Source organism: Fusarium flagelliforme (genome assembly GCF_020744385.1).
Source record: "Fusarium flagelliforme strain FIESC 12 MPI-CAGE-AA-0113 chromosome Unknown B0J16scaffold_2, whole genome shotgun sequence".
Taxonomy (NCBI): Eukaryota; Fungi; Ascomycota; class Sordariomycetes; order Hypocreales; family Nectriaceae; genus Fusarium; species Fusarium flagelliforme.
This window is the reverse complement of record NW_025763504.1, coordinates 450,071-471,784: the sequence shown is the minus strand read 5'-3', so window position 1 is coordinate 471,784 and position 21,714 is coordinate 450,071. Positions and strand designations below refer to the sequence as shown.

General features: G+C 47.5%; 10 protein-coding genes across 10 annotated transcripts; 5 read left to right on the top strand and 5 right to left on the bottom strand.

The window, feature by feature from the left end:
• Positions 1–461: 461 nt before the first annotated feature.
• B0J16DRAFT_393944 (uncharacterized protein) lies at positions 462–2,114 on the top strand (the record flags this gene model as incomplete). Its single annotated transcript, XM_046132103.1, has 2 exons — positions 462–1,208; positions 1,251–2,114. The coding sequence occupies 2 exons, from the start codon at positions 462–464 to the stop codon at positions 2,112–2,114; spliced, it is 1,611 nt and encodes a 536-aa protein (XP_045985780.1).
• A 539-nt stretch (positions 2,115–2,653) lies between these two features.
• On the bottom strand, positions 2,654–4,063 carry B0J16DRAFT_393941 (uncharacterized protein). The gene has a single exon (XM_046132102.1). It carries the CDS (start codon positions 3,821–3,823, stop codon positions 2,660–2,662), a length of 1,164 nt encoding a protein of 387 aa, XP_045985779.1. The 5' UTR covers positions 3,824–4,063; the 3' UTR covers positions 2,654–2,659.
• On the bottom strand, positions 4,064–4,835 carry B0J16DRAFT_50852 (uncharacterized protein). The gene is made up of 2 exons (XM_046133959.1): positions 4,710–4,835; positions 4,064–4,653 (listed from the first exon to the last, which is right to left on the bottom strand). Exon 2 carries the CDS (start codon positions 4,635–4,637, stop codon positions 4,245–4,247), a length of 393 nt encoding a protein of 130 aa, XP_045985778.1. The 5' UTR covers positions 4,638–4,653; positions 4,710–4,835; the 3' UTR covers positions 4,064–4,244.
• Positions 4,836–7,103: 2,268 nt separating this feature from the next.
• B0J16DRAFT_331880 (uncharacterized protein) lies at positions 7,104–7,956 on the bottom strand. Its single transcript, XM_046126648.1, has 2 exons — positions 7,648–7,956; positions 7,104–7,421 (listed from the first exon to the last, which is right to left on the bottom strand). The coding sequence occupies exon 1, from the start codon at positions 7,882–7,884 to the stop codon at positions 7,654–7,656; it is 231 nt and encodes a 76-aa protein (XP_045985777.1). The 5' UTR covers positions 7,885–7,956; the 3' UTR covers positions 7,104–7,421; positions 7,648–7,653.
• A 75-nt stretch (positions 7,957–8,031) lies between these two features.
• B0J16DRAFT_331879 (major facilitator superfamily domain-containing protein) lies at positions 8,032–10,006 on the top strand. Its single transcript, XM_046126647.1, has one exon. The coding sequence runs from the start codon at positions 8,169–8,171 to the stop codon at positions 9,909–9,911; it is 1,743 nt and encodes a 580-aa protein (XP_045985776.1). The 5' UTR covers positions 8,032–8,168; the 3' UTR covers positions 9,912–10,006.
• A 151-nt stretch (positions 10,007–10,157) lies between these two features.
• B0J16DRAFT_331878 (uncharacterized protein) lies at positions 10,158–10,539 on the bottom strand. The gene has a single exon (XM_046126646.1). It carries the CDS (start codon positions 10,390–10,392, stop codon positions 10,183–10,185), a length of 210 nt encoding a protein of 69 aa, XP_045985775.1. The 5' UTR covers positions 10,393–10,539; the 3' UTR covers positions 10,158–10,182.
• A 753-nt stretch (positions 10,540–11,292) lies between these two features.
• Positions 11,293–12,772, top strand: B0J16DRAFT_299115 (uncharacterized protein; the record flags this gene model as incomplete). Its single annotated transcript, XM_046124524.1, has 3 exons — positions 11,293–11,466; positions 11,531–11,768; positions 11,813–12,772. The coding sequence occupies exons 1-3, from the start codon at positions 11,306–11,308 to the stop codon at positions 12,770–12,772; spliced, it is 1,359 nt and encodes a 452-aa protein (XP_045985774.1). The 5' UTR covers positions 11,293–11,305.
• A 672-nt stretch (positions 12,773–13,444) lies between these two features.
• B0J16DRAFT_331875 (uncharacterized protein) lies at positions 13,445–14,362 on the top strand. Its single transcript, XM_046126645.1, has one exon. It carries the CDS (start codon positions 13,624–13,626, stop codon positions 14,263–14,265), a length of 642 nt encoding a protein of 213 aa, XP_045985773.1. The 5' UTR covers positions 13,445–13,623; the 3' UTR covers positions 14,266–14,362.
• Positions 14,363–15,130: 768 nt separating this feature from the next.
• B0J16DRAFT_353491 (kinase-like domain-containing protein) lies at positions 15,131–17,168 on the bottom strand (the record flags this gene model as incomplete). The annotated part of the gene is made up of 4 exons (XM_046129316.1): positions 15,131–15,337; positions 15,391–16,919; positions 16,966–17,097; positions 17,147–17,168. The coding sequence occupies 4 exons, from the start codon at positions 17,166–17,168 to the stop codon at positions 15,131–15,133; spliced, it is 1,890 nt and encodes a 629-aa protein (XP_045985772.1).
• A 1,221-nt stretch (positions 17,169–18,389) lies between these two features.
• B0J16DRAFT_410630 (coatomer WD associated region-domain-containing protein) lies at positions 18,390–21,565 on the top strand. Its single transcript, XM_046133173.1, has 5 exons — positions 18,390–18,651; positions 18,779–18,863; positions 18,908–19,792; positions 19,844–20,423; positions 20,468–21,565. Exons 1-5 carry the CDS (start codon positions 18,634–18,636, stop codon positions 21,438–21,440), a joined length of 2,541 nt encoding a protein of 846 aa, XP_045985771.1. The 5' UTR covers positions 18,390–18,633; the 3' UTR covers positions 21,441–21,565.
• Positions 21,566–21,714: the final 149 nt, after the last annotated feature.

The following is a 21,714-nucleotide window of genomic DNA, read 5'->3' as shown; positions in this document are numbered from 1 at the left end:
GTTTGGCAAAGTCAAACACTGAAGTCAATAATGGCAAGAAGTACCTACTGCCAATGATTGGGAAAGTGCATCGTGAAGAGGCAAGAACGCCGGGCGGGAGTTTTTTTAGGCAGAGCTGCCACCGTCAAACACTCAAACCCAACAAACCATACTTCGAACTTTCATCATCATCTCAATACTTTCTTGGACGCAGAAATTACCCACTGAAGAAAACCTTGATACAATTTCAGTCACCTCTCTCGCATAAAAAGATCAGAGGAGCGACATCGTAAGCACCTTTCCGTGCATTCTTCTTGGCCACCAACTTCAAACTGCGCTCTTCCAAACGCTTCAAGCTTTAGGTCGCCTTCATAAATACTCTAAACTTTTTCATAACCTTTCATCAGGTAACCAAATCATTTCGTCTCTTATGCTTCCTTAGCTAACTCTTCTAACAGCCTACCCCAGTCAAACACAACGAGATGGCCTTTAACTACGGCATGCCGCCTATGTCACTAGACGATCCAAACCATCCCGCACAGCGAGTCAGGCGGCAAATGAAAGACTTCAACGACTACTACGACGACTACTTTGGACCGGAACGCTGCAAACGGAAAGAAAGCAACAAGGGAAAGCTTGCCACCCTCAGTGCGAAGCTTAAGCAAGCCGATGCCGCGTATGACGAGCAGGAAGTAGACCTCGAAGACGCTCAACAAGAAATCCAGAACCTCAAAAAGCAACTCAGCGAGACTAAGAAGTCTCTGGATGCCAAGCAAAAAGAGCTAGAGGCACAGAAGAAGAAACAGGAGAAGAAGGACGCAGACCTCGAAGCGGCTAGACAAGAAAAGGCGAGCCTCGAAAACCAGCGCAACCAGGCCAGAGATGCAAAGAAGTCTCTGGAAAGCGAGAAAGCTCAGTTGAAGAAACAGGTTAAGGACCTTCAAGTTCAAATTAAGAAAGAGAGAGGAACGGCCAACAAGGATCGGGAGACGAACAAAGAAGTCAAGGACAAGATTCTGCGCAACAACATCAGTCTGAGGGAGGCCCAGAAGATCAAAGATGCATACTGCAAGCAACTACAAGAGAAGCTTGAAGAGGCTGACGAGAAGGAAAAAGAGCACAAGTCCGTACTCAGTCGAGTCGATGAGCTGTCTCAACAGCTCCTACAAGCTCAAGAGAGGGAACAGGAGCTTAATCAGCAGCTGAAGCTGGAGACACATTTGAAAGAAGTTCAAATCGACAAGGCCAACCGCTCCGACTCGCTGTACTAGAAGATACGGGACGAAGCGTATAACCACGGGATGCAACTCAATTTTGACAAGATATTGGCTTCGGTACGCCCACCACCATCCAATTCGACAACTCAGCCCTTCTATCAACATCACGGCAACACTCAACGCGGTCGAATACTCCCAGCTCCGATGCCACCTTCAGGTCCATCTCATACCAATCAGAATATGCATCGACAATATCAGAACTTCTCAGATCCCCATCCCCAGGCGAATAACACCAGAAATACCGCACACGACACCAGTGAATCCCGCAGCTCTGGCACCCCTCGAGATAACAATCCTGGACCTTCACGACGACAAAATCAGGACTCTTCAAGTCCCCATCCCAAGGCGAACAACACCACGAACACCTCACAGGACACAAGTGAATCTCGCAACTCTGGCATCTCTCGAAATAACGATCCTGGACCTTCAAGTCGACAAAATGGGAACTCTTCAGGTCCCGATCCCAAGGCGAATAACACCACAAACACCGTACAAGACACCAGTGGATCCCGCAGCTCTGTCATTTCTCGAAACAACAATCCTGGACCTTCCTCAAGCGTGCCTACATTGGCCAACAGCGTTAATCTCGAATACATCTGGTTTATAGATCCGGCAGACTCCAAGCCTTACGAGAGTATCAGAGTCTCCAGAGGGGTGGAGAACAACGTATATGGCAAGGTTCCCGGTCTCGATTATGTCTGGGCGGCGAGCGTCGACAATTGGGAAGCTTTGAAGAACATGTACAACCACACGCCTGGTAACAAGGCGTCAATTATTATGGCAAAACATGTCGATGTCGGTGTCGCAAGGAAGATTCGTTTGGATTGGAGATTGTTCAAGCAATCTATGGGTCAGTAGTATCATGAACGACGAACAGCATAACTATTCTCCAAAGGTTAGAATGAGTAGTCTAAGTTTTAGTATAGCGTGAAGAAATTATTTCATCTCTTATGATCGGCCAATTCTTCTGACAGTGGCCTTAGGCTTCGATTTAGTAACCTACCGGGTCTTCATATATGTTCCTGTAGTCTAGTACTGAACTGTTGATCAGTCCGTCTCCGTGGTGGACTAGCTTTGCAGAATTCAACTGTCTTCTACTTCTGCTTATAGCTTTTCTATCACCCATGTTTATGTTTAGTCTGCAGTGTTATTCTGTTGTCTTTTGTACATCTTCTCACTCGTCGTGCTATTTCTTTGTGTTTCAAATCGGAGTGTGAAAAGTCCTGACAAATCGTTCCTCTAATTCTACTACTTTAATACGTCGAGGCGATCTGTCTGATCTAGTCTACTGTCTCAAATGTTCTAAATAACAAAACTCCAATCCCATGTCCAATACAAAAGTGAGTGTTTCTTTATCCACTTAACTTTCCTGAGCAAGTTCTCCCCAGGTGCAATAGCCCGGTTCATCTGATCTCTATCTCCTCGACCTTCAATTGTTCCGATTTGACAAGATTGCTTATCTCGACGTCCGTAAGATTTACCATGAAACAATTGTCAACGAAAAGGTAGTGATCGTCTTTGGGGCGGAGAACTGTAAGTGATGTGCCGCTCGCAAGCCAATACACAACATCTCCTGGTAAAACCTGCTCGCGAATCAGGCCGATGTTACCATTCTCTGTAACAAAAATCATGCTCCCTGACAGGCGTTTAGTAGCCAGGCCCCACTCGAAGGTGATTGTCTTGAGTTCAGACGGGCAAACCGACTCAAGCAAATCTCGGTCGAAGTCCTCAGGTCTACAATGTCCAGATGCCATCAGCGCAATGAAGAGGCGCTGAGGGTTGTATAGAGGACTGTATGGAATATGATGTTTGATGAGAAAGGTGTAGCAAAGTGCCCTCAGGATAGAATTGCGATCCATGTATCTTCTTCTCCTTCTTTCCCCTCTATCTCTATATGTCTTTGGAAAATCATGGATAAAGGAGGATAAACCTTTATAAAAGAAGCGTGAAGAGCCAGGTTCATGGTGGACTGTTTCCACAGTCTGTGCCTTGACGCCTTTGATCCATAAACCCAGAGCAGTAATCTTCGGCGGCAGCAATTTGTTAAACGGGGATTTGAAGGGATATCTTGACGGAGATTTTAACCAGTGAGGCAGTTTCATATCATGCCGCTTGTCGCTGGCGGAGAAGACAGGGGCCCAAGTTGGTAAATGATGAAGCTGTCGGATACCAACGGCATGTCGGTTCAGCAACTCATACACACGTTTTATGTTGCTGTCGTTGCCGGAAACTGCTTCCAACGTCCACTGCACAAACTCGATATACACCTCGCGTATAGATCTTGTGTAGTCAGGCTCAATGGGCACTTTACTTATAGCTAATAGACCATAGACGTAATCTAAACTGTCGGTAGCTCGCAAGCCCTCTGAGAAGTGCAAATTAATGCAAGCGAGTATAGAATCTTGTTTCGACAGTTGACCAACGGTCTTTTTTGCTTCAAAGAGGTTTTGATGTCCCTGTTGGTCATGGAGAAGTATCTCCGTCCGTTCAAATCGTCGTTCAATAAGCCCAGGAACATCGACATCGACATGTAGTTGAAGGAAGTACACAGGTCCATCTGTCTCCATCTGTACTGGATTTGGTCCACTAAACCTGAGATTCCGTAGATACCAATATAAAATCCCATTGGAAAATCGATAGCGCTTATGACTTATTCTGTGGGATGGTGATATATAGTAAACACTCTTGGCGAGAATCACCTCCTGCTGGATCCAAACTCTGGACCAGAAGGTGAGTCCCCAGAGCTTGCGGACATGGCTAATGGCTCTTTAGCTCGGAGCTGTCTACTATTGTTGCCCCAAATCCAACTGTTTTCCGGTCCCAACCAAGAGAGCGATCTTCCTACTAGTCTTCCTGATACCCCAGTTCTCAACTCGGTATTCGTAGATTTCCATATGCGATCCAGGACGTTGAAACCCAACGCAACATCTCGGTCATCAGAAGATAACCAAGCAAGCACCATCTCGGCCGAAGAATAGATATCAGCCATCAAGCCGACCTGTGCCCTTTTTCTAGAGGATCATCCTGGTTGATACACAACGCATCAGCCCAAAGACGAAACTTGGAAGTGTCAACATCAGGGTCTGATTCGCGTTCGATCTCAACCCAGTGCTTCTTCAAGTGCCTCAAAGCAGTAGCGAGGTTGACGGTGACTTGCTTCCGGATGCCATTGACGACGATTTCCTCCGTGATGGATGGGTCGCCCCAGACATAGGAGATGCAGACGTAGTATGTGTCTGGGGTAAGAGTGACGGTGTGCAGCTTGTATTGGATGGTTTGGTCTGGGTAAGTTGGTAAGATTTCGATGAGTCGAATCTCGCGGCCGTTGCGGTCGAGTGGTTGATACAACTGGTGAATCGTTTGGCGGGTTGTGGGCGGCATCTTGGTCAGACCTGACCTGAAGTTGTGAGTATCGAAGGATAGACTGGTGTTGTTAGAATAATGAAGTCTGACTTTGGGAAGTACTCAGTTGGAAGTAATCAGCCTGATATATAGGTTCATATTGGCTGCATTCAATGTCGCCAGGCTTGGGTGAATTCTTGATTGCATAGCGGATATCCTTGACAGCTGCCTGGAAAGGGCGAAACAAACAGGTGAACAATTAGAAGTAACAACATCGCGTGGGTTTGCTGAGGTCGAAAGGTAAATAATCAAGAAGTAAAAGCATGGAAAGAAAAGGTCGAAGTTTCAGTTACACGACTTTGTGTAAAGGAAAGGACTTTTCAACCACATTTAGCAGTCATGATGAGCAGTTCCATCGCACCTGCCAGTGATAACTGCCTAAACTTCACCACAACATGGTTATGGGTATCTTCATCTAGGTAACACATGCTAACATGTGGGTAGACACCGACCAACAAGTACACGGACATGGCTTGTAAATAATAATACCTTAGGCAATACACTAACTTACTTTAAAGCAATATATCCCTCGCAATTACTTTTAGCTAAATATCTCATACTATCTTCTTTACATAAACTCCTACCCTTATATAAGCAATTTAATAAAATAACTGGCCGCGGTAGAAAAAGAGAACTAGTCCTCCTACTACTATGTAACCTAACTCTTAAAACTCAACCTATACCCTAGGAGCATTACTTTACTGTATAGGCATTTAGGCCAGGCACTAACATTAAAACACATTAACATTTCCAATTAATTAAGGCTTTAAAGCAACAGCTACCCGATAGCAACAGAGGGGATATAGAAAATAATACTAAAGAACTTTTTAAGTTACTTACTAGTAAGAGTGAACTTATTAGAATAGATTAGACTAAAGACAGTAAGGTCAATAGTAAGCTAACCTAGGGCCCTATCGTTATAGTAATAGCCTACTTTAATAAAACTATATAAAATATTAACCAGGCCATTAATAACCTAGTTAAGACTATTTATTATTACTTCCTTAAATACCTTTAGTCTAGGGTATTTGCAATAAAGGTATTTAAGCATCTTAAAATTAAAGTTATTAAAGATAAAGATCTATTAGAAAATACCTCTAATAACTATATTAGAGAGGAGTTTAATGCCTATATTTACTTTCTCTAGCTATTTCCTACTAATATAAACTAAGAGAAATAAAGCTAAAGGGTTTTTAAAGATAACCTTAATAGACCTAAAGGGCCTAAATGCTATAACTTTTGCATTGTACTTGACGAGCAGATAATTGATAGTCTTGCAAGTATTGCTTTCCCTGAGAATCTAGATAAGGACTTTAAAACTTTGAAATATATCTCTATTAAGCTAGTAAACTGCAAATAGAGATACCCAGAAGAGGTAGGGGATAGTATCCGGGGAAGGTATTATACGGGGATAGATATCTGTCCTCTTCTTGACTTACTGCTGATCTGCGCCAAGATATATGACTACGCCGACATTAAGGAGATGTTTCCCCTGGACCGTTATCGGTCTTGATCACAACTTGATACCAAACATCTATATAACAGCACCGAAACATCTAATCGATGAGGAATGGTACTTTAATGAGAGCGACGAAAATAAATCCCATGGTCAGTCACTTTGCGAGCTATTAGAAAGGGGCATAGATGCCCTCAAATTATCGGGTTGAAGGCTTAAAGACGCAGTAAGACGCTCCAGCTTGGGATACATTTACTAGCTCTAACAAACTCTTTGTGGCAACTAAAACTTCAGCTTTTGTTCCTTCAGAAGGGTTGTTTGACGTCACAGTCTATGAAAGAATTAATTGCCGGTGTGGTATGTCACGGCAAAGCACAAGGCTTGTCATGTTTCACTCCTGAACCTCACCCATAAGCGACCAACGGACCAGCAAGCTGTAACTGGAAACGAAATCAGGAGAAAGAAATCCCTAAGACGAGTCGAAGAGAGCACCAAACGCAAACAGATGGCAGACCTAGATTGCAGTGCAACCTGATCAGTCAAGACAAAGTGGCAAAGACACGACAAACCGCAGACTTCACTCGCCAAGCAAAAAGGCAACAAAATTTTCACGGCAAAGCCACCGAAGAACTATTTGCATGATATGGCATAGCGTAGCCTCTAACCAAACCAAGCCAACACCGCAGCGCCAAGACGTTGGGAATAAAGTCAATTCACATCAACTGATTGATCAGATAAGATTACAAAACGTGGCTGAACCGACTGGAATGTGAACCTGAATTTCCAACGCATTAGTCCCTGCGCCAGCCGATATCGCAATGACGATGGAATAATGCAGGGGAGATCTACAGGTGGGTTGATATGCGACAGTGATGGTTATCAATCTCGATATAGGTCCCTCATGACAGCTGAACTGTAGCAAGTTGCCTCAGCTGTCAGTGATATTCCCGTAACGTAAGATTTACTCTGACCCACCAACTGCCGTGGGATTCTGTTTCTCTCTTAGCTTCTTTTTCTCAGCTTCTCTCCGGGTCATTCCCTGTCACAAGCCTAAATGGTCACTCGTATCAATAGTCTCATTGTCTAACCATAATCCTCCGCCTAATCAATCTAGACCAAACCCAGTGGATGTCTCTTGACAAAATTTTCATCGCCAAGGAACCCGACAACGTGGAAAGACACCCCATTTGGAGAAGTACATCCGTAATGAGGATGTTATCAATCAGTGTTATTCCCTTTTGCGGCTCAAGTCCGATCCGTGCGTCCGAACATCGCCTGTTTCCTCCACTTGTGCTTCGCCTGTTCTTCTTATGGATCCATTAGCTTCTGACTAGACTTCACAGGCGACCGGTCAAAGATCAGTGGAATGTCTCACTGGTCAAAGACAGTGTAACGTTTTAACGGAACCCTCCGAGACTGAAAATCTTTTCCCAGCTTGAGTGCTTGTATCGGCGAATCCGCTGGTGATAGGATGACAGCTCTAGGCAGCTATTACCGGACCCTTGACTTAAGTAGGAAAGATGGTCGGCTCACTTTTGACTAACGCCAAGAGGTGTTCCACTGTTGTTGATCCTGGGATTCCGAGGGTGATATCGGGTGTTGTACGAGTGCTACAGTTGCAGCACTATTTACCTGAACCTTACTGTTGGATCGCAGCAATCCATGGTCATCAATGAGAGTTGACAGCTGGATTACAGTAACTGCAGTACTCGAAGCCGGCAGTTGCAGTGCATATACTGCAGTAACTACAGTAATGTTCAGTGAAGACATCTAAAATTTCTCCGCCACTTCCATCACTAAATCCCCTAAATGCGCTAATTAACCCCCTAGCGCACAATGGTCTCATGATCCACAGCCCCTCTTACCCTATCAGATGCAATTCGTCCCCTACATCAAAAAACTTAGAGTTATCTAATCAATCTCTTGATCCACCCCATCCTTCCATCACTTCTTTTTAAAACCTGCCCATCCCCCAAGATGCCACCACCATTTCTCCTCAGTATACCTATTCCTTTCTACAGGTGGTCACTGGTTACTGATTGACGACCGCCATCATGTCCGTCAAAGAAACAAACGAAACCTCTCATGAGGCCAAAACCCCCGCCGACGCCGTGCGCGACATCACATCGCCCGGTGTCCAGCGCATCAAGGCCATGTCAGAGGTCATTAACATGACCGACCGCATCTTCATCTTCTTCGGCGTCTTCCTTATTGCTTACGCCTATGGTCTCGACGGTACCGTGCGTTACGCTTATCAACCCTCCGCCCTGAACGAGTTCAAGGAGCACTCTCTTCAATCTTCCGTCAACACTCTCCGTGCCGTCATCGCAGCAGCTGCTCAACCAACTGCTGCAAAAATCGCTGATGTGTTTGGTCGTGTGGAACTTATTTGCATTTCGGTCTTCTTTTATACTATTGGAACTGTTATTGAGGCTGCGTCGCAGAATCTTGATACGTATTCTGCTGGTGCGGTTATTTACCAGATTGGTTACACCATGATTATTCTCTTGGTTGAGGTTATCATTGGAGATATTACTTCTGTCCGATCTCGTCTGTTCTTCAGTTACATCCCCGCTCTACCCTTTATCATCAACACTTGGGTCAGTGGTGATGTTACAGCTGCTGTTCTGGGCGTTACTACCTGGCGATGGGGAATTGGCATGTGGTGCATCATCTACCCCGTCTGCGCCCTTCCTCTCATCATCAGCCTTCTCGTCGTTGGACGTCGCGCAAAGAAGCAGGGTCACCTCACTGGATACCGATCATCCTTCCAGCAACTCGGTCTCAAGAGCTTCACTGTTGAACTCTTCTGGCTTCTCGACATCATCGGAGTAATTCTCCTTATCGCTTGCTTTGCGCTCCTTCTCGTTCCTCTTACCATCGCTGGTGGTTTCGAGAGCAAGTGGTCAGACCCTCAAATCGTTGCCCCTCTTGTTATTGGCTTCGTTTGCATTCCCGTCTTTGTCATCTGGGAACTCCGTGCTCCTCACCCCCTTGTTCCCTTCCACCACATGAAGGACCGTTCCGTCTGGGCTCCCATGGGTATCGCATGCATGCTCAACTTTGCCTGGACCATGCAGGGCGATTACCTCTACACTGTCCTCCAAGTCTCGTTCAACTTCAGCATCAAGGCCGCTACTCGAGTTCAATCCCTGTACTCATTCGCCAGTGTCATCACCGGCACAATCCTCGGCCTTATCGTGTACAAGGTGCGCCGCTTCAAGGTCTTTATCGTATCAGGTACATGTCTGTTCCTCGTCGCCTTCGGTCTCCTCATCCGCTACCGTGGTGACTCCAGCAACTCCAACCAATCCGGCGTCATCGGCGCACAAATCCTCCTCGGTATCGCAGGAGGTATGTTCCCCTACCCCGCCCAGGCCTCTCTGCAAGCCTACGTTACCCACGAGCGTCTGGCCGTCATGACAGGTCTCTACCTCGCTTTGTACCAAGTCGGATCCGCCATGGGCAACGCAGTAGCAGGAGCCATCTGGACCCAAGTCCTCCCCAACAGCTTGGCGTCTGCCTTCTCCAGTTTCGGCAATGAGACTCTTGCTGTGTACACCTACTCTCAGCCTCTTTCCGCCATCATCGACTTCCCCATCGGTAGCCCTGAGCGCGATGCCATGATTGATGCGTACAAGCATGTGCAGCGTCTGCTTGTGATTACCGGTATCTGCCTGTGTATCCCTCTTATCGGGTTCTCTCTGTGCTTGCGTAACCCCAAGCTCACTGATCAGCAGAACCTTGTTGAGGATGAGAAGCCTGGTGAGGCTGCTGAGCGTACTGCTAGTGCTTAAAATGGGGATATGGATGGATGTTGATAAATGTTGGATGATTAAAAGTTGTATAATGATATAATTGTAATTGAATAGCCTGTGGCTTGTTGAATCTATATGGACTGCTGATGATTTATGCTGTGACTGGTGATGAACTTGTTGACTGGTATTGAACTTAATTCTCTATGACTGATGGTAAACGTCTACACCAGTCACCTTGAACTCTGCTCTTCATTGAACGTTACAATCTCATCAACGGATCTAACGCTTCGACAGATCTGCAAATGCAACTTCAAATCGTTGACGATCTATATTTAGCCACCATGCCTCCTCCCGTCCCGTCTCCTCTTACATACCTCAACCAACAAAGCAATACTCGATAACCAACACAACACCAACAAAGCAACCTCGCCAACAAAGCAACCTCACCACCAATCAACAGCCTCCAACATGATAACCACCACTCAATAACCACTAAGAACAATAGTACAAAGCCACCCATTAAGCATAATTTAAAATCTGCACACCGAGAATTCCATCTTCCAATTATCTCTGAGTCTCGGCTATCAGCTGCAAGGTACCGCTTACGGAGGCTGACTGAACGTAGATCAGATCATCTGGACATCCCGTTTTTCTTTTCAGCCATGTTATTTCCGGGCCGTGTTCAACTACTTCGATTATGGTATTCGTGGATGCAGGTCTCTCAACAATGCTACTCAGCTGCATGTTCCTCTCAGTCATGTAGGCTTCTTTCAGCTACCATGCTGCAGATCTCGGGACATTTCTCCTCATTTGTCTGTTTCTGATCTACTTCTCGTATACCCTCTCACAAAAAGAAACGGTACAGCACCAATCCCATACTCATTCAACATTCCCTTCTTCGCTTGAGACTCTTCCATGTTAGACATCATTCTCTCGTCATCATTACAATCCCCCTCATCATAATTCCACAACATCTGCAACACTCGTATAAACTCTCCGAAAAGATAACGTTTCTCGCACAGCATCTCTCTTGTGACACGTGTTTATGCAGTATTTACGAGGACACCTTCTCCCTCTATGCAGGAACCACCAACAATTCAACAGTACAATTGCATTCAGTGGGGATAAAGTATTGACAATATTGGCGCGGCTGAGGAAGGCCTCAAAGGTACATGCGAGAATGAGTAGTCTTACAGGGTTATCCCCTTGTAAGTGCATATAAAATGGCTTGCGCCTATCTGCACGTTGGAAACAACATCACTGCATATCGAAATATTCCTTTTTCCGCAAGATTTGTCTTTTTGAGATAACTGACATGCATGTCGAAAAGGTATATAAATCTCGACCGTCACCACAATGTAGATACCGAACAGCCAAGCATATTTACTACTGCCTGTCCAAGGCATCCATTCGTTACAGTCACTCGTTTCAGTATGAAGAGTCAATTCGCTTTCCTCGTTGCCTTCTTGGCTAGTTATGTTCTTGCAATTCCTAGTTTCCGTAGTGTGCTTGGTCTTGAGAAGAGACAAGCTGGACGGTGTGGAACGGGGTTTGGAGGGGTTTGTGCAGCTGGTGAATGCTGTTCTAGCGCTGGGTGAGTCCTAACATTCCCTTCTATATATCCTCTTCTTCTCTTGTATGTGTTCTAATGTGGACAGTTGGTGTGGAACTGGATACCTGTACTGTTCTGCCCCATCATGCCAAATCGAGTACGGTCCTGGCTGCGATGCAAACGTGAGACCTACCGGACCAGACACCACAAACGTTGCTCGACCAAAGATTGGAAGTATTCCTTACGGACAAGCTATCTATCGCTGTAATCGCAATGGAGATATTGCTTTGACATATGATGATGGACCATACACCTACACTGAAGATCTTCTCGATCTCCTCCAAGTAAGACCACCCATCACATCTTATAGCAGTCACTGACCTTTCAGCGCTACAACGTCAAAGCAACATTCTACATCACAGGCCGCAACCTAGGCAAAGGCGCAATCAACGACGCAGCAACACCCTGGCCCAGCCTTATCCGCCGCATGGTTCGCGACGGCCACCAAATCGCCAGCCACACATGGTCCCACCAACGTCTCACAACCCTCACCCGTTCCAAATTCTGGAACCAGATGATCTTCAACGAGATCGCCTTTGCAGATATCCTAGGCTACTTCCCTACCTACATGCGTCCTCCCTACTCAGCCAGCAACGCTACCACCGATGCTTGGCTGGGTGAGTTGGGTTATCATGTTACTTACTTTAACTTGGACACTGAGGGGTATCTGCATGATAGTCCGAATACTATCAGTACTTCGAAGCAGATTTGGGATACTACCGTTGAGGGCAAGAGTCCTGCTAGTAACAAGTGGCTTCACATCGAGCATGATCCCGTGTATCAAACCGTGTACAATCTCACAGAGTACATGCTCAAGTCCCTCCAACGCAACAACTTCCGGGGGGTAACAGTAGGCGAATGTCTCCAAGACCCTAAAGAAAACTGGTACCGACAAGTCACTCCCTCCTCAGCCTCAACAACTACCACAGCCGCCACAAGCTCCGCAACATTTCCTTTGACGACAAATGGACGTTGCGGATCTCGCCACGGAGGCGCAACGTGCAGAGGCGAATTCAATGGAGAAACATGCTGTTCGCAGAACGGATGGTGCGGCAGTACAGATGCGCACTGCGGAAGAGGATGTCAGCCTGTGTTCGGGACCTGCAGTGGAGTTTCGGAGCCGGGTACTCCGGAGCCGACTGCTTCTAATCCGGGACGGTGCGGTTCTTCTTTTGGTGGGAAGAAGTGTGATCAGTGGGATCCTTGTTGTTCTCGGGCTGGATGGTGTGGGAAGACGAGTGAGTATTGCGGTAGTGGATGCCAGAGTGCATTTGGAACGTGCAATTAGTCACTGTCACTGACTGATACTCTGTTCTTGATTTTGGTAGTATAGAAGGATTGGTTCCATTGAAGGATTCATGGTCAATGCAGAGGCCTACAGACTAAACCTAATTGAGGAATCAGCTGGGTTAGGGGTTTCAGCCAAACGACGTGGCGGATTTAACGCTCTGACTTTTACTTTTTGTCCGGTGGAATTAATTTAATTTCAGGGGGAATGATACCTAGACTAATATCACTAATTAATCGAATCATTGCCTAGCGAAGCTTGTTTAATGACTGATAAGCGAACACTCTGACTCTACAAACATTCGGCGAAGCTGTTAGTTGCAGGCGAAGTTGTTAGTTGCAGACACTAATGCCTTACCATTGTTTATTGTCCTGTTGATCGTCGATGGGATTCAGCTGTAAGCGCCAAGACTTAGTTCCAAGCTGCACTATCGGCAGTTATGACATGTCCCAAGAGTTGATCAACATAACAAGAAATGTCTCACTGGAGACGTAAACTAGGTTGTGAAGCTGGTCACTGTAAGACGGGCATGCACAGAATAACTGGTCTGAATGGCTGTTGATTGCTTTTTCAACCCCTGAAGAGTTTCAAGTTACCTTGATATATGACATATGTACAAGGCTGGGCACTCGTCCTTGTTTTTAGTCTCTACTAGGAAAGGTGCGCCCAGCGGTGAGTGGAAAGGCTGCCTAGAAACTAAAGGCTAGAACGACCTGGTGTAATAGTGTATAGTTACCCCAGTATAGTCACTACCTAAGTATAAAGAACCCCCATCCCCTTTCTTTCTTCCCTCTCTTCATCCATCATCAATAATTACAAGTCTTCACTCGTTAGACACAAAATCCATCAAAATGCAGTCCATCGTTATCGCCTCCCTTCTGGCCACCGCCGTCTCGGCCAACGTCAACTTCATGGCCAACCCCATCATGAAGCGCGCCGCCCTTGAGCCTCGCCAAACCGGCCTGCCCTCTCTCGGCGACATCACCCCCGAGTGTCAATCCGCCGTCCTGGACCTCGCCCAGGGCATCCCCACTCCCGCCCCCGAGATCGTCTCCGATCTCCTCGAGAACCCCCAGACCGACCCCTGCGACTTCAGCACTCCCGCTTCTTTGAGCGCTGAGTACTCTTCCTACTCCGCCGACATCATCTCTTGGTACGGCGAGAACAGCGGCGACATCATGTCCGCTATCAAGGAGTGCCCTGAGCTTGCTCAGTTCGCCAGCATGGTTCCTATTTGCACTGCTGTTGCTACCGAGGCTGCCTCTACCAAGATCGCCAGCCTTTCTAGCGCTGCTGGCTCTGCTGCCACCGCTGTTGTTCCTCCCGTTGTTTCTACCCACGGTGCTGAGGAGCACAACACCCCTGTTGCTACTCCCTCTGCTAAGCCCACCTCTACTTCTCCCGCTGAGATTGAGAACGGTGCTGCTTCTGCCAAGGGTGGTCTCCTCTACGTCGCTGCTGCTGCCGTTGCCGGTGTCGTTGCTGCTCTCTAAATTTGAGATGGTAATTGATGGAATGGCTTAAGATTAATAGTTTTTAATACAAACACATCTCTTTCTGCCATTTCTGTTGCATTGAACGTTCGTGAAGTCTTTGTTGTTGTTTGTTGTCTAAGCGTACTCCATAACGCCACAGCGGTTGGTTCAGCCATGTCTTACATGAATAGATCATGGTTGCATCCCCGCGTCTACGGTTGTCCAGTGAAACTTTGGATTGAACTCTACGTCAATATCTCCTCATGATACATTGACAAAAGTCCATGCCAATGCCGATACCAATGCCAAGAGAGGCCTCGTAAGTGTTGCTGAGTTAGTTCGAAGCCATAACAGTTCAGCCATCTAAAAATGGACATTATTGAACAAGGCATTCTGCATTAAGGTATGCAGCTGGGAAGAAGCTGACAGTCAGCCTAGCAACTTACGTCCATTTCAAGTTAGCTTCTCAACGGGAGATGGGCATATGCATGAGAGTCACCATCTTTAGCCATCCAAAAGTCACTCATACAGTCTAGACAAAGAACTGGTAACAAAAACTCGTTCTCCCTGCCAACTTCATCTACATCACTCAATTCAACAGGCAATAAACTTCAAACACTGCGAATATGAGACAGTAACATAACTACGGCATCAAATCCACTAACGAGTGTATCAAACTCCAAACGCGCCAAAGCAAAGCAGGCTTCTTATCTACATTCATCCTCATCTTTCATCCTCTAGCTTTCGTGTTCCTTACACGTATTTCCCAAAACATCTTGCCCCCACAGACTGGTATCCTGCCCAAGTCAGTCCATGCTTGTCCTCAGTCGCCTGTTTATCGATAATCCGTAGACCACCATTTATTGATCACCTGTAGACTCCCTTATCGGTTATCTGTCAGACTACCAACGAATGATGGATCCTTGACACTACCGCCTGCATCACCCAATCCGGCAATTGGTCGGTTGTAGCTGAATCCTTGGAATTGGTTCTGCATTGTCTGGGATAGCATGGGTCCTTCGACGTAAGAATCTTGAGGCGCTTCGGATGTGAATTCGGGGTCAAAGTTGGCAGTATCCAGAGCGTCGGCCTGAGAATGTTAGTTAACTCGAAATAAAACTTAATGTAGGATGCGTGACTTACAACACTGGGCTTGAATGTAGGCTCGTACTTGCGCTGAAGTAGCTTCCTCCAGTCAATAGCATGGAAGAAAGGATGAGCCTTAATCTCAGCTGATCCATTGGCTCCCAATCGCTCTTCAGGGTTACGGTTGAGCAGCTTGGTAAGAAGATCCTTGGCAGCCGGAGGAACCACATCAGAAAAGTGAAGAGGCTCTGATAGAATCTTGCGGTACATCTCGTTGGTGTTTTCGTCGTAGAAAGGTGGAAGACCCGTCAACATCTCGTACAGCAAAACACCAAGAGTCCACCAATCGACCGTCTTGTTGTAACCCTGTCCCATCAACAGCTCAGGAGCAAGATACTCGGGTGTACCGCAGAAGGTGTTGGTTCGGTCCTCATCCTTCATGTCGAGCTTGCAAAGACCAAAATCGCAAAGAGCAATGTGACCTTGGTAATCGAGAAGAATGTTCTCAGGCTTGAGATCTCGGTAGATGACACTGAAACCGTGCAGACACTCGAGGGCACACAGAAGCTCGGCGGTGTAGAAACGGGATCGGTTGACGTCGAATCGGTGCTCCTTTTGCAGGTGGTGGAACAGCTCACCTCCGTTGACAAACGCAAGAACAAAGTAAAGCTTCTCTGGTGACTGGAAACTGAACTTGAGAGGCACAATAAACGGATTGTTGATCTGCGCCAGCACAGACCGTTCGGCGAGTGTGTGGGCGACTTCGGATCGCGAGATGATGTGTGCCTTGCGGATTGTCTTGAGAGCGTAGATTCGGTTCGTGTCCTTCTTGCGCACCTGCATAACCTTGCCGAAACTGCCCTTGCCGACAACCTTGAGAAGTTCGAAATCCTCAATCTTGAGCTTACCTGCTCGGGTCTCGACGTACTCGACACCAACCTTGATCTTTCCGGTTCCGTACTGCACATCAACCCACTCGGCGCCTGAATGACCGCCACGCGCTGCGTGTTCGGCAGCTGCCTTTTCACGGTCCTTCTTGCTGGCCTTGGGGTCCTCCACGTACTGCTGTCGCTCTTCAAATCGGGGGTTGATACGAACAACACCGAGGAAAATATCCTGGCTTCGTCCGGATCCCGGTGGTGCCGTAGGGTTGCGCATGTACAGATGGATGACGAGTTCCGTCACTCTTGAAACATCAAACTTGTACTGAGTGTTTCCGCCAGCCCAGAGAGGATTCTCGGGGTTTCCGTCGACCGAGTTGACAAAAACCTGAACCTTGTCGAAATCGAGGAGGGCGTATGGCATGTACTTGCCAGAGATTCGACCGTGGTTTGTCGGAATACCGTTGAAGCCACCAGCAGAAGATTGCGGCCTACCGTTGAAACCAGCAGCACGTTGTGAAGATCCGGGTCGAACAGATCCTGCAAGAGCGCTTCCAGAGGACATCGATCCTTGGTGTGATGAGGCAAACGCACTTCGGTGCTGCTCGGGAAGGGAAAATCCTTGACCTTCATGGAGGGTGACGACGAGGATACCGGGCTTGGGGGGCTTAACTACGGGAGCCTGCGTCATGGCCTCAGAGGCGGCTATTCACGTCAGTCATTGACTTTGAACCCAGTATGATATGCTCACCTATAGCACTTTCGGTCGTGGGAGTAACGGCACCGCTGGCTTGAGCTTCCTTCTCCTTGTCGGTGATTGTAGAAGTAGACGGTGATCGAGAGAACGGGCTCAAGGTCTGACCCAGATGGGTTTCCTTTAACTCTGATGGTTGTTAGCATGCGACCGACATTGAATATCGATGTAAACATACTCTTGGTGAGCTTCCAAGACATGGTTGCGACTGTTGACGATGTGTCTGCAAGAGTGTACAGTCGAGAAATCAACTACAGATATGATCGGAGAGTGATCAAGTCCTGCGCTCGCTGACAAACTCCTGATCAAGCAAAAAGGCTGATGGTTGAAAGGATTCAAGTGGATGATTTGTAACCCCGCATATAAACGTGGAGAGAGCGTAGACCGGCCGCTTTTGTCGAAAGTTTCGCAGGTCGAAGGAAAACTGTGCGCCCGACGATCTAGAAGGAGAGAGAGAAAGAGATCGAAGGCAAGATGAGGGAAAGAAGTTGGGTTGGAGGTTCAGGTATGAGGAGGAGGCGAAGCAAAAGCACAAGACGAGACGAGCCGATAGTTGGACGGGGATGGAAGAAGGGGAGCCGTGCCGTGGCGGTGGACCATGGACCTGGGATGATAGCTCCAGGGGGGGATATGCACTGTGAGGTAGAGAGTGACAAGCGCTGATCAAGTGCTGTAAACACAGTGTCTCAGTCTGCGACACAGGAGCTTTTAACTGTGGGGAATATCTGGGCTGTCAAAAGCTACTACGCGGGCTCTAGCTTTGTTGATCTTAAGCAGTTCCGGTTCCAGCCAAATAGCAAGTCCTTGGGTATAAGGGGTAAATGAGATGGGGAGGCTAGTTTGTGTGCACTGTTTGATGTCAAGACTTTGAGTCTGCCCAATCCAGAGCCCAATTGAGGGTGTACTGTAATTAGAACTGTACACTACGTTACTTAGATCTTGGGTTCATTGTACAGCCACACTTGAGGCGACGCGTGTCGAATGGGATCAATTGGGGAACATCATGAAGAGTGACAACAGAGTGAATTACCAGATTTAGATCAATTGTGCATAAGGGGTCAAGATCGAATCCACCACGAAACTTGTTTTAGATGTTCAAGACCGAGCTTCATGATATTCGTTTACAGTGGCAGATGACAGGAGTTTAATCATGCTGATAACAAAGCTGAGCGCAGCGACCGACAATTCTACCAAAAGAAATACGAAGTACTAGAAACATCAGAAAATATCAGTAAAATAATTACATGAAGACTAACAATAAATTGTTAACTTCTCACTCCCTACCCTATAACCCCCCTTTTCTGGATCATCCCTGCGATAAGAAGGGATAAGGAGGTGGAGCCTGATACTTCAGGCCACAACAACACATGGCAATTCAATGGGATGGCCAGGCTGGCAGGATACTTACATTTTGGGGAGCTCCAAATTCAAGAGCTCAAGCCACATTGTCAATTCAAAATCGACACGATTGATGATTAGCGTTTGACTCTACACTTTATTTCTGTTCTTTTCCCTATCTACTCTTTTTGTTTGTGACCACGTCCCGCATGGTAGACTCCTCCAGGGATTCCTGCCGTTGACCCCACTACCTTAGATATCACCGCCCTTGCTGGACAGCTTGCAACTTCAACTCTGCGCAACGCGACAGCGACGACATACCACAAGATGAAGTTAGACGTCAAGGTTAGTGGAGATTCGCGGGCGCTTTTATCATCATTCAGCATTGGCATTATGTTGTGCTGTGGAAAGCGATGCCCTGGATAGCTTCAAGCTTCATTCATGCGATCTGAGCTGACACGTTTCGCAACAGCGCCAGCTCTATGCTCGCAGTGAGCGAGTCAAGGGCATTGACTTTCATCCTCACGAGCCATGGATTCTCACAACCCTCTACAGCGGTATGTTTGCCTCTAAGCAAAGTGTTACCCGACTAACAATTCAGGCCACGTCTACATCTGGTCCCACGAAACCCAACAGATCGTCAAGACCTTTGAGCTCACCGATGTCCCTGTTCGCGCCGGTCGATTCATCGCCAGGAAAAACTGGATTGTCTGCGGTTCCGATGACTTCCAACTACGAGTCTACAACTACAACACCTCCGAGAAGATCACCTCTTTCGAGGCGCACCCCGATTACATTCGAGCGATTGCAGTCCACCCCACACAGCCCTTTGTCTTGACTGCCTCCGATGACATGACCATCAAGCTTTGGGATTGGGAGAAGGGATGGAAGTGCGTGCAGGTCTTTGAGGGTCATGGTCACTATGTCATGGGTCTGGCCATCAACCCCAAGGACACAAACACCTTTGCTTCAGCTTGTCTTGACCGAACTGTCAAGATCTGGAGTCTTGGATCTTCTACTCCCAACTTCACCCTCGAGGCTCACGAGACAAAGGGTGTTAACCATGTCGACTACTACCCTCATTCTGACAAGCCCTACCTCCTCACCACCTCAGACGACCGAACCGTCAAGATTTGGGATTACACCACAAAGTCCCTGATCGCCACTCTTGAAGGACACACCAACAACGTTTCCTTTGCTTGCTACCACCCCGAATTGCCAGTCATCATTTCCGGTTCCGAGGACGGTACGATAAGAATATGGCACGCCAACACCTATCGATTCGAGCAATCTCTCAACTACAGTCTGGAGCGAGCTTGGTGTGTTTCGTATCAAAAGGGCAAGCAGGGTGTTGCTGTTGGTTATGATGATGGTGCTGTTGTTGTCAAGCTTGGTCGAGAAGAGCCTGCTGTGTCCATGGATACATCTGGCAAGCTCATCTGGGCCCGACACAACGAGGTTGTCTCTTCTATTATCAAGGGAGGAGGTGAGTACCCCTAATATGTGGACACTGACATGTTCGACGCTAACAATTTAGACGCCTCTATTAAGGATAACGAGCCCATCTCTCTCCCCGTCAAGGATCTCGGTACCTGCGAAGTCTACCCCCAAACACTCATCCACTCTCCCAACGGCCGATTCGTCTCTGTCTGTGGTGATGGCGAATACATCATCTACACTGCCCTTGCCTGGCGTAACAAGGCTTTCGGTTCAGCACTCGACTTTGTCTGGGCTTCCAAGGAGAACAGCAATGACTTTGCCATTCGAGAGTCTGCCATGAGCGTCAAGATCTTCAAGAACTTTGTCGAGAAGTCTGGTGGTCTTGATGTTGGTTTCCAGGCTGAGAAACTCCACGGTGGTGTTCTTCTCGGTGTTACTGGACAAGGTGGTGTTTCATTCTTTGACTGGAATACTGGTGGTCTTGTCCGAAGAATTGAAGTCGAGCCTAAGGAAGTTTACTGGTCCGAGGGCGGAGAGCTTGTCACAATTGCTTGTGAGGATACCTATTACGTTCTTCGATTCTCTCGTGAGAACTACGTCGAGGCTGTTCAGTCTGGACAAGTTGAGGAGGATGGTGTCGAGGCTGCCTTTGAGGTTATCACAGACATCAGCGAGTCGTATGTACCCTGAACCCCCCAATTATTCTCTGCTAACAAAATAGTGTACGAACCGGTGAATGGATCGGCGACTGCTTCATCTACACCAACAGCACCAACCGACTCAACTACCTTGTCGGTGACCAAACCTACACCATCTCCCACTTCGACAAGGCTCAATACATCCTTGGCTACATCCAGCGCGACTCCCGAATCTACCTTGCCGACAAGGATGTCAACGTTACTTCTTTCGGCCTTTCTCTCCCTGTTCTTGAGTACCAGACTCTTGTTCTCCGAGAGGATATGGAGACGGCCGCTGAACTCCTACCAACCATTCCCAACGACCAGCTCAACAAGATTGCTCGATTCTTGGAAGGACAAGGTCACAAGGAGCTTGCGTTGGAGGTTGCCACAGATCCTGAGCACAAGTTTGATCTTGCCCTAGCATTGAATGAGCTTGCTATTGCTCTTGAGCTCGCTCGTGAGGCTAATGCTGATCACAAGTGGAAGACTGTTGGTGACGCTGCCCTATCAGCTTGGGACGTTACCCTCGCTGCTGAGTGCTTTACTCACGCCAAGGATCTTGGATCTCTTCTTCTTCTGCACTCATCAACAGGCGACCGAGAAGGTCTGTCTGCTTTGGCCGCTCAAGCCCAAGAGGCTGGTTCCCACAACGTCGCCTTCCAATGCCAATGGCTCCTCGGCAACGTCGAAGCCTGCACAAAGATCCTTACCGAAACAGGCCGCCTCCCCGAAGCCGTGCTGTTCAGTCAAACTTACCAGCCCAGTCTTACCGTGCCGGTAGTGAACCAGTGGAAGGAGAATCTTGAGAAGAACAAGAAGGCCAGAGTAGCCAAGCTCATCGGTGTACCCGGTGAAGACGAGGATCTCTTCCCTGAGTGGGATGAGTGGCTTCAGCTTGAGAAGGAGGGTGGTGCTGCTGCTGCTGTGCCTGAAACAGCTGTTAATGGAAAGAAGGAGGAGCCTGTTTCTGAACCTGAGGCTGAGGATGAGGAGTCTGAGGAGGATGATGAGTAAGGAAGATATGTGCGTGTGTTTTACAAGCAGGGTGCTTAGACCGGTGTAGAAAAGGTTTGGTCATTTCGTCAGGGTTGCTATGGCATCAATGAGTATAATGAAAAGAACATTGACGTTTATTAAATGTGGTTGGATTGTGTGATTGATGTGATGTGAAGCAAGTGAGGTTAGATTGACTGAATGCTTGGTGTAGGCGTTGACAATACTTGATCTTTAATTGAACAGAGCATGAGACGGCAAGGTGAGTGACTTTCCAAGGCATTCTCTGTTCCTC

Excerpts from the sequence above, each read along its gene's own strand:
- B0J16DRAFT_331875 (XM_046126645.1), top strand. The coding sequence starts at position 13,624 with ATGCAGTCCATCGTTATCGCCTCCCTTCTGGCCACCGCCGTCTCGGCC.
- B0J16DRAFT_331880 (XM_046126648.1), bottom strand. The coding sequence starts at position 7,884 with ATGTCTTCACTGAACATTACTGTAGTTACTGCAGTATATGCACTGCAA.
- B0J16DRAFT_393941 (XM_046132102.1), bottom strand. The coding sequence starts at position 3,823 with ATGGAGACAGATGGACCTGTGTACTTCCTTCAACTACATGTCGATGTC.
- B0J16DRAFT_50852 (XM_046133959.1), bottom strand. The coding sequence starts at position 4,637 with ATGCCGCCCACAACCCGCCAAACGATTCACCAGTTGTATCAACCACTC.
- B0J16DRAFT_410630 (XM_046133173.1), top strand. Across the intron at positions 18,864-18,907 it reads TCTCACAACCCTCTACAGCG|GCCACGTCTACATCTGGTCC; the intron begins GTATGTTTGCCT and ends CTAACAATTCAG. Across the intron at positions 19,793-19,843 it reads TTCTATTATCAAGGGAGGAG|ACGCCTCTATTAAGGATAAC; the intron begins GTGAGTACCCCT and ends CTAACAATTTAG.
- B0J16DRAFT_331878 (XM_046126646.1), bottom strand. The coding sequence starts at position 10,392 with ATGGGTGGCTTTGTACTATTGTTCTTAGTGGTTATTGAGTGGTGGTTA.
- B0J16DRAFT_331879 (XM_046126647.1), top strand. The coding sequence starts at position 8,169 with ATGTCCGTCAAAGAAACAAACGAAACCTCTCATGAGGCCAAAACCCCC.